Here is a 16,473-nt window from a genome sequence, read left to right on the forward strand (position 1 = left end):
CAACAGGGCATTATAGAGAAGGGGGAGGGTTTCTTGAATGAACTGTCAGCAAGCAAAGTACCACGAGTGTGGTTGTGAAACGCGTTATTCACATGAATTCTCACAGTTTCAGAGGAATCTAAAGGCATTCCATGATCAGAGGTCCTCTTCCCTCCTGTGCTGGAAATTCTCAGCCGCCTCAGAATCCATGTGCCCATGTTGAGACAGCTGGAGAAAGGGAGGGTGAGGCGGAGAAAGAGAAAGAAGGAGCAAGAGGAGAGAGGAAGGGAGGTTCGCCTGGATATGATCCACAGAAGAAAGAGGGTTTGGAGTCTAGTTGGGAAAAGCCCTGCCTCCGTCACGTGCCCCCCCTCTCCACACACACACACACACACACACACACACACACACACACACACACACACACTGGGCACTGGTCAGGTGTGGCTATGTGGTGGGCTTGTCAGGCTTGCTTACAGGTTTACCTCCGTTCATCACTGCCGGCTCACTTGTGCTTTTACTGGGAGGTACTGCTGCCTTGGGCACTGTCTCTCCAACATCATGCAACGATGGCTCTCTGTACATGGCAACTGGAAAAGCAGATGATAAGGAGAGAAAGCAGAGAGACAAGAGAAAAGCTGTTAGCAAGAACCTCTTTTCTGCACTTTCGACTTCAACTATTGAAGGAGCATCTATTGCTTAACAATACTTGTGCACTTTTCCAAAGGTTGTTATACAGACAGACATTCCTCAAAACCTTCAAAGAAGACAACCTGCAGTTTATAGATGGAAAAAAAAGAAGATATTATTTACCTACGGGCTTAATGCTACCATCCTGACCTGCTCCTGTCTCCATCAGGGCTGATGCTGAATCTAAGTACTTGCTTTTCAACAAAACAGCAAAAAGTGTCTTATTATCCTCCACTTTACTGCCACTTGACTACAGCTGTCCTGACAGTACACTTCAACTTGATTCCATGTTTAAATGATGGGAAGCAATCAGGCTGGTAGCTGACGAGAGTGATGGTGGCATCTGCTGGACTATCAACATTTCATACTGCACTTACAGAGCTGTCCTGCCTCCTACACTATATGCTTACAGTTGCAGAAAAGCGACTCAGCACATAAATACAAAAATATGTCAAACCATACCATTACTAAATATATGATCATGCCATATAGTATTGGGCATCTGTCTTTGTTATGTAACAAGGGTTGTCATGCTCAATGCATCCAGATTTATTTATGTCTCCACCTAAAGTTATGTTTCCTGCTGCAAAAAGACACCACTGGTTACAGTAACACGGTCTTTTGCAATTTTGACAGCTAAAAAGCTCTTTCAGGCACTAAAAACTGAAGAGAAAACGGGGAGGAAATGTTGCCCCTTGAGTCTCTCTAAGTAAGTAAAAACAAAACTGAAAGCTATGTTTTTATGCTGCTTATACTCATACTATATTGTTTGTATTGTGATTTTTGTTATCTGACTTTCACCTGTTTTTTTAAAGGGTCACCCAAAACTGAATTATTATAATGAATCATCCCTTACGGCAAGAGGAAACTGCCCAAGCAGATAGCTTTAGTTTTGTTTGCCTAAAGTATGAGAAATCCATATTGGAAAATTCTGTTGCCACTTCAATATGATGGCTGTGTTCTGGAAGTTGTGCACTTAGCACAGCTTAGATACGACCCTTTAAATGATAAAGCTGGTGATATTTAGAATTATTCTTAATGTCAACAAATCTCATGAAAAGACTTTTTATTTCATCGCTCAATTCTTTCCAACTCAGCCCCAAGTTCATCTTTCCTAATGATGAAAATATTTAAAAACAGATCATGAAAGTATACTTTGATTGATTGAAGTAAATCTGTAATTCCCTAAAAAAGCTGGGCACTGTAGTTATAGCAAACAATATTCAAACAGGAGGAAATAATGCATTTGTCGGGGACTATTTTCACTTGCGGATTAATACACATTTGGTGCTGTAGTCTAGTGAGCATTTAAAGCAGCAGCATAGTGTATGTGGGATTGATTAACTACAGTGCCCTATTCATCAGAATGAAGGTCAGTCGTTTCTTGGAATTGCTAATAAAAAAAGAAAAATATAGAAAATCACCACACCTATCCTGCAAATATACTTTTTAATAGGGCTGCAGCTATCGATTATTTTAGTAATCGAGTATTATACCGATTATTCCATCGATTAATCGAGTAATCGGATAAGAAATACTTAGTAAGAAATACTTAGTAAACAGCAATAGTAAATATTTATTATTGCTGTGTACTAAAAAAAAGGATATACAAAAGACAGGTTTTTTTTTTTGAAAAAGCAACATTTTTTATTGCCAAATTCCAAGTACATTTTTGGTGGCCCAAATGATAATATTTTTCACCCCCTTCCCCTTCTTGCCTCTGGCTCTTTGCACTGGATATGCAAAAGAGCTGTTCACTAACCAGAGGGTAAATGTGACGGTACAAAGCTTACAGCAGGTCCATTCAACTACACTGTTCTGGGGGACACATTTTAAGAAGGCTAATACACAGTGAGGAGAAAGAATAAAGAATGCAGACATCACCGGCATGACGACGTCATTCACGTGCATATTAAGTGGCCATGCTGGGGGGAGGAGCCGGTTTGTCTCCGGCAGCAGCTAAGTTTCCAAAGATTAGTAGCAAACTAATACACTACAAACCGACAGCTCTCGTTTTAGCTTGTTGGTAAAACATCGCTATTTGCAGAGTAGCATGCTGTAGGCTAGTTGTGTAAAACAGCACTGTGGACGAGAGCAGCAGACGTTAGTTAGCTACCTTGTGTCGGGTTCGCTCCGTGGAATGGATGAGTAGACTGGATGTTTTCTACAAAGACGATGTAGTAGCATGTTTGCAGCTTAAAATGATCCCAAACTTTCTGTCGTTTTCTCTCGCCTGTCTCTTCTCTTAGACCCTCGCTATTTTCGTCTTCGTTCATTTGTAATCTGGGCCGTCAGTCTCGGGCATAGACAGTATATAAACGGTCTTGTGTCCACAGAAGCGTCAACCTGTTGTATGCGCTAGTAATTATCCTCCGTGCGGAAACACAGTGAGCCGTACAACCTTAATTATATTGACTTAACGAAGCTTCGAGGCAAAGAATTTTGCTTCGATGATTTTTTGTAATCGAATTATTTGAGTTATTCGAGGGATCGTTTCAGCCCTACTTTTTAATATATATTTTTTTCATTTGAAATAAAACCTAAAACGAGCTCTAGCTATTGACACCACATCAGACATATATATATAACTAACCCTAACCCCGCTGTTTTTAAATGTTATCTGAAGTCACTCGCTCGAGTATTACAGTACGTACCTTCTAATGGCTTGGGCAGGAAGTGGGCAGCTGGTTTTGTTTTTTTCACTCGGTTCCCCTTCATGGCTTGACCGTCTTTATTTAGCCCTAGGAACCAAGCTCTCCCCGACTCCTGTTGTCTGTACAACATGGACGAGTAGATCACATAGTAGTTCTCAAACACCGACTCTTTGAACTTGCACTCCGCTGTGAAGAGTTCCTGTGGAGACAGACACAAGCACCAGACGGATTAGAAGAACAGGCCCTTTTAAACCAACAACAATACATAGAAGATTTAATTTGAATAGAACATGTGGAAGACATTCCGGTGGACTCAAATTAATGATTCATGGTTCATATAAGAATAAAACATATGTCAGATTCCTAATTCATATTTGAACTTTTATGGAGGTCACCAGGACAAATGCCTTTTTTATTTCATGCTCACAATGTGTAGAATAATGTTATGGCAGACACAGAAACTGCCTCGCCAGGTGAAATGGACTTCATGCTTCCACCTGTCGTGAAAAGGATTAGCGCCGCAGAGTCTATCTCACTATAATCATGTCTCAAGCCGAGTCTAATGACCTGCTCTGATGAAATGTAACTCTCATTCCCTCCTTGGCCTTAACCTTGACATCAGATGTGAGAACACTCGTTTAGTCAATTAGCTCATGTTCCCGGCAGAAAGTATATATTGTTTGGCACTGACCCCAGCACCTCAGCACTGGAAATATCAGCACATTGCCCCCCAGATGTCCCTGTTCCTGAAACATTTTTTAATTGGTAAAAACACAAATGGGAACATCCCAAATACTGTCTTCTATATAATGATATAACTAATCAAGTGACTCCTCCATCCCTAACACCTCAATCTGGCAATGACGAATGAACACCGAGGCGCCACATCTCTCTCTGCTGTTGCCCATTCATCTCCAACCAGAAGGGTGAAAAAAGGGTTTCCACATTGTCCGCCCTGCCAGGCTAAAAATAAAGGCATTCAATGGGGTGTATTAATCAAAGCACACTCATCACAATGGAGAATTTGATCACATCTGTTGTGAGCAGTTCACACTGAGCTGGGTCATAGAACTACTGTCAGTAAACGTATGCAAAAATAATCCTTTGATGCAGCTTATGCTGCCATGATTCTCAATGCCTTTAGGAAGATTCTCAAGGGACCCAAAATCAAGAATACTTTAATTTTTTCGTGATAAATTAGCAACATTTAGATCATGTAGGATGCTTTTGTTGTATGTAGTAAATTACTTCAGAGTCTCTGACGAAAAAGGAGAAAAAAAACCCTTTTGTAGATACAGCATATTTCTGTACCTCTTCGATTATATGTCTGTGTGATGAATGTGTTTGAATGATATGGGTAGTTGTGAAAGGTAATTATGCTCTAAATATGGCTGCAGCGTGTGTGTCAATGTCTTAAAACTGATATCCCTAAACTGACATGACTATACAGCCACACTAGCAGCTCTGTGAGGCTGCACAAGCACAGTGTTGCTTTGTGCCTAATTCTGACGTCAGCATGCTAACATGCTCACAATGACAACGTAAACATGTTGATTTTTAGCAGATACAGTATAATGTTTACTTTCTTCACAGTCTTAATGCTGATGGGAATGTTATTTGTTTTGCAGGTATTTGGTCATAAATCAAAGTAAGATTTTGACCTGATGATGGTGCGAGAGGAAAGGTAACGGGATTACCAAGTCAGTAGGATTCATCCTCTTGGCACCATGAACGTCTGTATAGAATGTTATGGCAAATCAATGAAAAAGTTGTGACATATTTCTATCTTTCTTCACTGATGACATATTTCTTTCACTTTTCACTGATGACATTGTCATCAGTTGAGAAAAAAAATCACTTTATTTAATTTCTCTATAATAGCTCTTAGAGACATTTCTTTGTTTCACCAGACTAAATCTCCTGTACTGTAGTTGCACGGGATGTAATGCATGGGCTAAATGCTCAGTTTTGAACACAGGACACACCATGCCATGATTATGGTGTGATTAGCCCTTTGATGAAGTATCCTGTCAGAGTTTATCCTCCAGACTGTATTTAGCTGAAAGCAGAGCTGAGTAGGAAGGAGCAGAGAGACACTTGGGATGAACCGTAATGATCCTGAGGAGCACCCGGCTGTATTTTAAGTGTCCTCTTTATCCTTGATTGAGGACTCTTGGGCAACAGCAACAGCATCAGCTGAGATGTCACTCACATTGCAATGACTGCAAGAAACAGGCAAAACTGTCTGCAGGCACTGAGAGGTCAGAGTGACGATCTGTTATGTGAGATATGTGTTGGGATCCTACATCCTGACTTTGGTCGGTCTTGCCACTGATTACATTATCCACAATTATGGAGACAGGACATCATGTTTCTTTGTCATGGCTGTTGATATGTCTTAATCTCTGTACTATATGTGTAATTGTTGTTTAACTCTGTCTGTATAGTTCTTTTTCTTTCTTCTTTTTGATTGGAGCTGCTCGGGAACGCAAAATAATTTTCAGTGTAAACTGACAATAAAGTTGTATCGTGCAAGAGAAACTTCAGACTATTCTAGTGGCAAGTGTAGGGATTAGGATCAAACCTACAGTATTTTATTAGTTGCTTCTGTAGTGGACCACAATAGCTGAGAAGAGCAATTGGCAGGCACGCAGCAGACTGAAGCAATAAAAACTGAGCCTAAAACCCTGAGCATGAAGCTGTCTGGCATGTTTTATATAATATAAATAAAACGGTCCCTCTGGACGATGCACAGACTCGACCCCATCGTTATTCATTTTATCGTTCACATTAAGATTTATTGTATGTCAGCAGCAAGCAGCCGTTTATCAAACGGCTGCTTATTATGTCCAAGTTGTCAGAAAGGGAGGTCTGTGTCCTGTCTGGACAGAATAGGATATTCTACTATGTATACAGCAAACACAACTTAATATGTCCCAAATAATATAATATAATTGTTTGGGGGATTTCTAGCCAACAACACAGAACAAATGTCTTCATTGCACTGCTTCATTTGTTAAACCTAACCTCTGTTCTCTGAAAGAATGTTTAAACATGCTCTTTTCATGCGGAAGCAAACTCTGTTGCTGAGCCGATTAGAAGGCAAACAGTTTTACCTTCATGGTTCCCTGAGTTGCCTCAATGAGGTAATTCATTATACTTTTTCCTCATCAGGTAAGCGGCACCAGTTTGGTTGGCTGCTGTAATTAGACACATAATTTTGATGCCGGTCCAGGTATGGCCCAGCGTTGATTACTTATATGGCACATACAAAACAGCCTTGAGTCAAACTAATCATACAAGCTGGTGCCGAGGCCATAATTGTGGCTAATCAAACGCCTTCACATAGACGCACAAAAACTGGGTAATTGTTTACGGAGGCAGAGCAAGTGGAGGTGGTTTGTTTGTGGAATGTTGCTTGATGTCAGTCACTTTAATCAGTTTGACTATCAGAGCAGCGAAGACAGCTTACTTCAGACACATTGTTTGTTGATTGTATTTTAAGTGTGTCAAATGTCAATGACAAGACAAATGCTTTTATCACATTCTTCCTTCATCTTGTCACAAAACAACAAAGATTCTTTCCTTCAGTCATTCTTCCTCATTTGGGATCAGTAATGCTTCACTAATATGTCAGGCATTGTTAGATGTGTGAATAGGCAACTTGACAAATTTGCCATAACAACCTAATAAGGATATGGCAATGTCAACTGGGCATCCCCTTCGTATCCATACATACAAATAAGAGAGAGTTGCTTGCCGTATGATTCTACCCAACATCAAACTAATATTTTGGAAAAATATGGGTGGCGTTGAAGGAGAAAAAGGAGAGTAAGAAGAAAAAGGAGAGTAAGAATCGGACACAGCGCACAATTCCAGTGGCAAATCAAATATATTTTTTTTTTTTCACTCAATCTCCCTGCCCGGTGCTCCACATCAGTAGCTCCCTGCTCTGAAAGGGAAGGCCATAATTGACCTTGGCCACAGACAGCGTGAGGGCCAAAACTGCTCAGCCCCACATAATCAGCCCCAGTCACCAAGGCAAAAAGACAAAAATAAAGGAGAGATAAACAATCACAAGAAGGCACGGCAAAATAAGGTTGAAATTGACAAGGAGAGAGAAAGTAGTGTGTTTGAGGGGAAGGGGCAGGTCTTGGGAGGAATACAGTTTCTACAGAAAAATAACATAAAAAAGCAGCAAATGGATAGAAACAGATGAAGAGAGTAGGAGTTTTTGAAATAAAAAGAATGAATAGGCTTTACAACACAAGAGAGCAGAGAGAGTCACTCTGAAACAAACATCTTTTGGAAAAAAAATCACAAAATGGGTCGTGTTTGCCGAGCATGACTGCTTAAAAGTAGGTGAGAGGAGGCTCGTATAGGGAGGGGGACACACATTAACATGCAGAGTGACTGCTCACTACCCTACTGTGAAAAACCAAGAAATTGTTTATTAATGCTGCCAGCATAAAACCTATTAATCCATGGAAAAAGGTCAACCTCCAGAAAGCTAAGCTGCATTCACAATGCTAAGCCGCTCTCATATGTATAAGAGTCACGTCGCCAGTGTGTGCAGACAATGGGGGATTCAGCAGACCTGTCTGATTATCAAACCCAGAGGAGGAAGAGGAGACAGCGACCAGATGAGGAGAGTCACCGGTAAACAGCTGGATGATTTGTGTGCACAAACGATATACAGTCTCAGTTTTCCTTTTTTTTTCTGTACCTTGAATGATCTGAATACATATGACATGACTGGAAGCATAGGTGCTGATATGACAGCCAGATTATAACATAAAAATAAAAAAAACTTTCACTCATGTTTAAAGGTACATGACGATGACTTGAAGGTTAATCAAAAACTTAATCAAAGGCCATATTCAGTATTCAACAGTGATGGTATGATTTTATGAAAAAGATTAGACATTCAACAGACTGCAGATATGTATGACAGAAAGTCAAAGTATGATCAAGGAGGCTTCCTGGCTCAGCCTCAAAGTCAAAGGAATATTCCTTGACTTTGCCTTCTGATACTTGGATCTGCAGACAGCATAAGTGTATGTTTTGCAACACTGACTGAAATGTTGTATCACATGAGCTGTAACAAATTATTAGCTACAACTGACGAAGGCATCTGTAATTCATAGGCGATGCAAAAAATACAATTTTCGTTTCATGAATGACAGAAATTGTTTTTTTAAATTATGATTACGACAAATTTTTAACAAAAACATAAAGCCATAGTGTGCAACTATTTAATTAACGTCTATTACATTCAAACCATTGCCAAATGAGTTGATAATTCAGCTGAACACAACTCTCTCTGTATTTCACAGTATGGATGTGTAAATGGTATAGTCCGGCAACATTCACGTGTAGAAGCTTGAGTGATGGGTTTTACGTCACTGCTGAGAAAGGACAACAGAGTTCAGCTTTATAATTAGTTTACCTCTTCTGAGGAGTCTGTCATGTTTATTTAATCCTTCGTGTCCTCCTTGATTTGATGGTATAAACTACCAGCGCCTGTGTGGAGGAGGGGTGGGGGTGGTGCGCGATCGCTTGCGTGTTGTTATTACTTAGAATTTCTCATGGGGGCAACAGAAACTACACACTATAGCTTTAATTAATTAATTAATCAAATGAATTGTTGCGGTTAGTGCTGACAGGTCAGACAGTGGTATTACAACAGAACTGAGTCAGCCATAATAATGATTATTACTAAAAATATAGCAAATAACTGTTATTTATTCTTTTTTTTTAAAATCTTGCTATTAAATGCTATTAAAGTTTCGACCTGTATTTCTTTAAAGTATTTTGCATCATGTTATCTGGAGACAGATGTAGTGAACGCATCCCCCTCTGCACTCAGTCTACCAAGATACTCTGTCTAGAGGTAATGAAAAAAACTTTAATTTCTGCAGCCATAAAACAGTAAGCCAGCAGACTGCACTTCAAAGCCTCGCTGCCAATTAACTGGGTGAAATATGAATGTTTAATGTATTCCTATTAGACTGTTTGCATACAGTCACCTTAACATGCTGATGTTGCAAGGGAGCAAAAATATAGGTTTTACTGAAATGGTGACAAAAAAGCACTAACACCTTGAAGGTATTTGACCACCAGAAGTACTTAAGTGTTCAATAAAGTTTCCCTGAAGGCACAGACCCTTTAACACTGGCCTAGTACAGCTCCTGTCGCACATTTCACACACACACACACACACACACACACACACACACACACACACACACACACACACACACACACACACACACACACACACACACGAGTGTTGCTAATCTCAGTGGGAGACACAACCTGTGACATGCAATAAAGTCCAATAAAGAGTTGGGTCACGATCTGGGTTTAAAAAATGTCCTAAGGGTGTCTGTCTTGGTGTGCAGCTCTCTGCGAGCCAAATAAGAGACTCTACACATGTTTAAAAGTGAATTCAATAAAAAGTTAAAGGACAACTTAAAGCTTTAGGGACTTGGGGACTGTCGCGCACAGAAGAGTGAAGATAATTACCTCTTCTGAAGAGTCCATCATGTTTTTTAATCCTCCGTTTCCTCCTTGGTTACAAGCAACTGCATGTGGATGCAATGACAGACTGTTGTCATTACTTAGAATTCCTCATATGGGAGACAGAAACTACGCACTCTAGCTTTAATGTTGCAGCCAAAATGAATGGAATGATTATGCAGTGAATAATGCAAACTGCATTTCAAGCACAACCAATTTAGTTTGAGTAGTAAGAAAATAATTCACAAAGCTAAAGATGTATGTCTTATGAGATCTGACTAAACACCAAATTCTCCAAACAACTGTCTTCTCAGTGAACGGTTCACAGTTCCTGGTAACCATCAAATGAAATATGTGTCAAAATGTTGAAATTATTTGCTGTTTTCTCTACTGGAATCTTGAAATTATGTATTTATTTATTATTTGTTCAATAAGTTATGTTTTGAAGCTGCAATGAAAAACAGTACACAAGCAACAGCCTAAACTAGTTGTACACAGAACATGATACTCACACTCCAGGTTCATTGGGGTCAAAACAAACAGAGAGCCACAGCTGAAAAGTGGCAAACTTCGTAAGCCTTTAGAAAAAAATCATGGAAGAACAAAATAAAGTCTGAAAGAGAAAACACATGTGTTGCTCATACTAAATAAAAACACACAACACTATAAGAGAGCCTGTTGGTGAGCAAACACAAACACAAAGCACAACCACCCACGCATAGATCAATGGGGTTTCAAGTACTTTTAGTGTGTGTGTGTGTGTGTGTGTGTGTGTGTGTGTGTGTGTGTGTGTGTGTGTCCACTCTGCTGCTGTTGATCCATAAATTGATGCCAGATTGGTATCAAGGCAGCCAGATTTTTGCTGGATTGGCTAGTCATTTCTTGTCAAGGAAGCCAGCAGTCAGCACTGTGCAACAAGCTGACATATAGCAGACATGTGTCGCACACGCACACGCACACGCACAGTCCAAGTACACACAAGAAGAAAAAACAGATGCTCATTGTACAGGAGTTAGAGTTACAGCAGACATACAGAAAGAAAAATGTAAGAGGCGTCTCCAGATATGGAGCAGTTTCTTCTCTCTGTGTGTTTGTGTCTCTGCTCTGTTTGTGTTGATTACACCCTCAGGATCAGTGTCCCAGTTTTTTTGAAAGAGGAAGTGCATGTCCTCTCGTTGTAGATTCACTTAATGGTGACTCTCTCCCTCTCTTGTTACTTTGCGATTAAACATCTTCCTCATCTCAGCTCTCTGAACTCTACTGAGCCTTCATTTATATATGACTAGATTGCAGCGTGTGAGGAGAGAGCAAGTGTTGATTTTAACATTCAGTGTGTTGGTCTTCTCACTCATGTTAGTAACGGTGTTTTATTTTTAGTGGCAGTGGCGGGAATGCTGCTGTTTTTGCTGTTAGTCGAACTTCTGGGGCTACTTTCATTTTTGGTACTATTTTTGGTAAATTCAGGCCGCTCTCTGTTTTATTACAGCCAAGGGGTTCAACTACCCTGCCAAGAGTTGTAAAAAAACTTTACTAAGACATTGCTGAGACTAAAAGGATAAAGTTTGCACTATTCTATCCATTTCTTATTGCTGTCAACACCCATGGAAACACCAAAACCAACAACGAATTGATTCAAATAAGTGTTGTCTGTGTATTCAAAGGGTTATAATTGGCCCATGCTTGTAAATATTACCCATCATCTTATCACAGGCTGATGGGCCAGGGGTGTCCTGATCTCTAGAACGATGAAATAATTTTACATAGTTGTCTGTACAGTGAAGAACTTTGTAACTGTGTTTTTTAAAAAGTGCTTTATAAATGGGATTCAGCAAACTCTACCTGTTGTGTTCTATAGGCACGAGCTGAACTGTACTTGCATCAGAATTTTAGCAAAGAAACTACAAATAATTCCCTCATCTGGCTGAAGGATAATTTTTTTTGTGTGGCAATTTTGTGGCTCTGACCCCTGACACTAAGTGGGTGAAAAGGCACAGCAGAGGTTATGTTTATGCAGATGAAATGCAGTAAAGGGTAATTTTGGTACCAGTAATGTCATTTTGGACATGAAATTGTGCCTGAGCACCACAGCTTACCACAAATACAAGCACAAAGGTTTGACAGGGGACTTGGAACATGGCAAGAATTTTAACATCAGTTGTTGTTGAGAATTGTCAGTGGGGACCAAAACATTTAACAGTACTTTTGTTTGTTGAACATGCAAATCTCCAATAAAACCTTTTATGTGCTGTATGTTGATTTCTGCCCCTTTTATAAAATAAATACAATTCAATTAGTGCCATCTAATGCATGTCTAAACACACACTAAAATAACATTTTTGATACAATTGTACAATAAAAGTCCACAATGTGTAAGAAATTGGTGATTTGTACCAACAATGTTATTCCCCGCTGCTTTTAGGATGTGTGAGGGTCTTTCCTATTAGGTGATTGTATTGTAGCTCTCACATAGCAGAAAGAATTGTATTTTAATTTCCTCTGCAGTATCTTATTTGAATTTGTTTCGTCAAAGTGTTTAGTCAGGGCACCCTGGTGGTCGAGGGGTTAGAGCAAGTTTTAGGAATTTTCTTATTGATTTTCATATCACACAGAAATTAATGGAAACAAATGGCTGAAAAAAATTCATCCAAAAAATTCTAAACATGTACCGCATGCATTAACTATGGGTAGCAAAACATAAATTATAACAGAATTGTAATTCTGTAGCTAAAACAAATGTACAGGTATGATCCTTTAATGCAAAAACCCAACGACCATCCATCAGGATAATCGCAATAATATATTTCCCCTTGTCAACAAGATTTATGCGCAAATTTAATGTGCCAAGTTTATACATTAATCAAGCCCAACAGATTACAGCTTCCTGTGTTTCTGAGACGCATGTATGAGGTCGTCATGGATGGTAATATTATGAAATAGTCACAATGAGGCTATAATTTATTGGCAGTAGTTGGCAGTGCATAATCTACTGTAGATGCGACAGCATTACATAAGTACACATATCTATTACTGCTGGCATTATAAACATTTAACCAGGTTATATCACAACACGTGTGATGACGGTTGTGTATTAAAGCTCCATTGTGTAATTTTTTTAGTTGATTCTTAGCAAAATATGTGCTCATTCATGTGTAATTACTTCCACCAACTAATCAAAGTATTCTCGTAAGCGTAGAATCTGCCATTCAGAATCATTCAGAATACATACAGACGAGTCACTCGAATGACGGCCGCCATGTTGCGCCTCCATTTTTAAAATACATTAGCCAAAGAGGGACATACCTCCACCTTTCGCGCTTTTCACTCAGTAGCACTGACTGTGACGAATGCCAGGGAGGGAGGGGGAGAAGATTACTTGCGACTCCCGGCAGATTTGAAAGCCTGTTGAAAATTGACGATTGCGCCTATTCTTGAGGACAAGTAACGAAGTCGCCAAGGAAGTTAAAAAGAGAATTAAAACGACAACAGGCAAAGCAACAAGACCAAAGTTAATATTGGAGTGGCTTTTCCAAGACGGAAAGAGCTCATTTTTAAAGCAAGGATTTTAAAAGGGACACCGACGTTGCCTGCTTTCTTCTCGACAGGTAATTCTGCATATTTGTGTAAATTCAAAGTTTTATAGTTGCTACTTGCTTGGCTAACGATAGCATGGTTGTGCATAATGCTAGAACGATGTCTAGGATACTTTTCCTCGCATCAATGATGAAAAAGGATTGTCTACCTTGTAAAATAAACGTAATCATATGTGTCGTGGTTTCCCTGGCAGCTCACGTCATGTGCAGTTATAACACAGACTAGCTACAACTAGAACAGTTGCGTGTAAATGATGGAGATACTAAGAGCTAATTTCGGTTTCATTGACATTGTTCATACTGCTCAGAGAAATATATTAAAAACACAAACCTCCGTTGCTTCTCTCCTACGCTGTAAACATTGCCTTACACTATTAATCTCGTACAATATACAGAATAACGATAGCACTGATACTTTACTAACATTAGCTTGCATATGTTTGGGAACCTGATAGCTGATGTTAGCAATGAAATGGTACCAAAATAATGTAAAACTATTATTACACTGGAAGGAACGCTCATGGACGAAGTCGTACTTCTTGGAATAATACGGCCACCGTAGGAGTTAGAACGCGCTTGGAATGGGAGGGGCTTTAAAGTAATATTCAGTTGGTTGTCATATACAATTTCACGCTAGATGGGAGAAATTATTACATAATGTAGCTTTAAGCCAGATGTTGGAAGACCTGAACAGCTAGCTCTAAAAAGCTAGACTGCTGTGATTTCTTCAAAGTGCCTGATTTAATATAAAATAGGATTGAGGGATTTAGTTACAGTCCTACTTTCTCTTTGGTATTTTTTGAAATTTGATTGTGGAGAGGCCATTTCACAGTGTCCATCCTTCCTGAAACCCTGTTGACAAGCAGCCAGAGCACTCAGCCTGAGTGTCTTTGCATAAGGGGAGGATTCCCTGACAGTCTTGTTTCTCTCTGGATGAATCGGTCATGGCTACAGCTGTAAGGCTGAATGATTCAGCCAGTCAGCCAGAAAGGAACCACTGAACCAACCGGCCTGCCCGTCAGCTGCCATATTTGATTTGGTGAAAACTGTACTGACTGTAGTCAATACTTCACCTGCAGATAATCAAAATCTAGCTGTACTATCTGAAGCTTTTGTGCATTACTCAAATACAAACAGAACAAATACAATTTTTGGGGGAAGAATGCTAATCAGTGCCTTTTTGCAATATCATCTCAGGGCAAAAGAAAAAAAAGTGCTATATTGACAATTTTTTTTATCACTTTTTCATTGAAATATCACACAGTGAAATTCCTAAAGGTTCACTGATAGTCTTTAAAAGCAGCACTGTCTCCATTTCTTCACATATCCCATTTTTATACAGTACAGGATTTTAATCAATTTGTTGTGACTGACTGTTATTAAACGTCAACTTTGACTTAATTTCAAGAAAGGTCCAGCTGGATCAAAATGCAACACTGGCAAAGGAGAGAATCCCGCCCTGATCCAGGAGCCCGGTGCCACATTCTGTACCAGTATTTCATAGTACTTATAATGTTAAGCCCTTTGTTTGTGGTGGTCTAGGATAATAAATAAGCAGATTTGTAGAAGACTTTACCTGACATATGTTACTTAATACAACAGGAAAATGTGTGCGACAAGGTTTGAAGCAGCTGCTTGTGTTTTTTCTGAGAGCCATACAAGTCTGTTAGCTTTTGTTTCCTGTGAGCATGTCAATGTTTCCTAGTACAGCAAGCAAGCTTTATAGTGGAAGAGTGTGCGTGTGTGTATCACACAATAATGACTTCTGACTTGCTGGCCTCCGCAGTGAAGCTGTGGTTTAAGTACAGTAACCACAAGATCTACGGTACAAACATTTACATGTACGGGTCAGAGCTATTCAACAGTACGGTACAATTAGTATTTAATTTAGAATATATATACAGTACAGTATACAATTCTCTCACTTTTTATTTACATTATGAACCATCCAGATCTATCAGGTGGACTGGGACAGTTCTGCTTTCTGTCCCCAGAGTCAGAACTAAAGATTGAGAAGCAGCATTCAGTTTTTATGCACCACCAACAAACTCCCAGAAAGCTGCAGGTCTGCTGCAACTCTGTTCTTTTGAATCAAGGCTGAAGACTTCCCTTTCTGATGCTGCCTTTTTTTTAAAAGTAATTGTTCATTCCTTACACTGCACTATAACTTTTTTTTTTATATATTTTTCTATTTTAGCTGTTTTTATATTGTTAATTGTTTTTAATTGCTCTTTAATTTTTTATGTAAAGCACTTTGAATTGCCTAATAAAGCTGCCTTGCCTTAAGTTATTGTTTACAAGTATAGTTAATTCACCGTCTAACACACGTGCACCCAAACACACCTGTTCGTGAACATGTAGTTTCTAGTGCTTCTGCACTAGCTGTTGTATTGCCTGCCTCACAGTGCAATGAGGATTAACTCAGATTTCAGACAAAGAATTTTCATGATTTATAGCTTTTCTGTAAGTGCTCTCACTGTATTGATATTTCCAACTCCAGGGGTGATGCTTGATAAAACGTTACTTTCATTTCATGGGGTGAAATAGAAAAGGACAAAGGACCCTTGTGGAGGAAAAGAGAGGAAAGTAGCTAATACACCTGCAAGCAGGCTATTGAGGACTTCCTAGTCGCAGCAAAAGAACCGCCATCCACACTAAGGCATGGATACCCGACCCGAGCCCGACGGTACCGGGTTCGGACAGATATTTAGAAATTATGGTCTGGTTCGGGCCGGGCTCGGTCACATCAGCGTGATAAGACATTTATTGTAAAATGGTGCTGCAGCTCCTTTAAGAGAGCTCATGTGTCTGTGTGTGTGTGTCTATGTGGAAGCTGGTCAGAAGATAGATAGAGAAAGAGGAGCAGACGTGTAAATGCGACCGGAGCAGAGTTATTCATGTTATAACGGCGGCCCTGGAGGTACTGAGTCTCCCCTGGTTTTCTGATCACGGTCGGAAACGAAGCAAGCAGTGAAGGTTAACACATTGAACATTTTAACAGCTTATTAACGTGAGCTTGTTGCCCCGTGTGTGCTGAT

General features: G+C 39.6%; 1 protein-coding gene across 4 annotated transcripts in view; it reads right to left on the reverse strand.

Annotated features, from left to right (window-relative positions):
- The window catches only part of fgf14 (fibroblast growth factor 14), a 104,429-nt gene continuing 87,956 nt past the window's right edge, over positions 1-16,473 (reverse strand). For all 4 annotated transcript variants that reach the window (XM_078262843.1, XM_078262841.1, XM_078262844.1 and 1 more), the window contains 2 exons: positions 3,324-3,522; positions 1-569 (listed from right to left, as the gene is read on the reverse strand). In XM_078262843.1, the coding sequence (XP_078118969.1) occupies positions 427-569; positions 3,324-3,522 (342 nt within the window). In that variant the 3' untranslated portion in view covers positions 1-426. The remainder of the gene's footprint in view (positions 570-3,323; positions 3,523-16,473) is intronic.

The sequence above is a fragment of the Sander vitreus genome, chromosome 11 (genome assembly GCF_031162955.1).
Source record: "Sander vitreus isolate 19-12246 chromosome 11, sanVit1, whole genome shotgun sequence".
In the NCBI taxonomy this organism is placed as follows: Eukaryota; Metazoa; Chordata; class Actinopteri; order Perciformes; family Percidae; genus Sander; species Sander vitreus.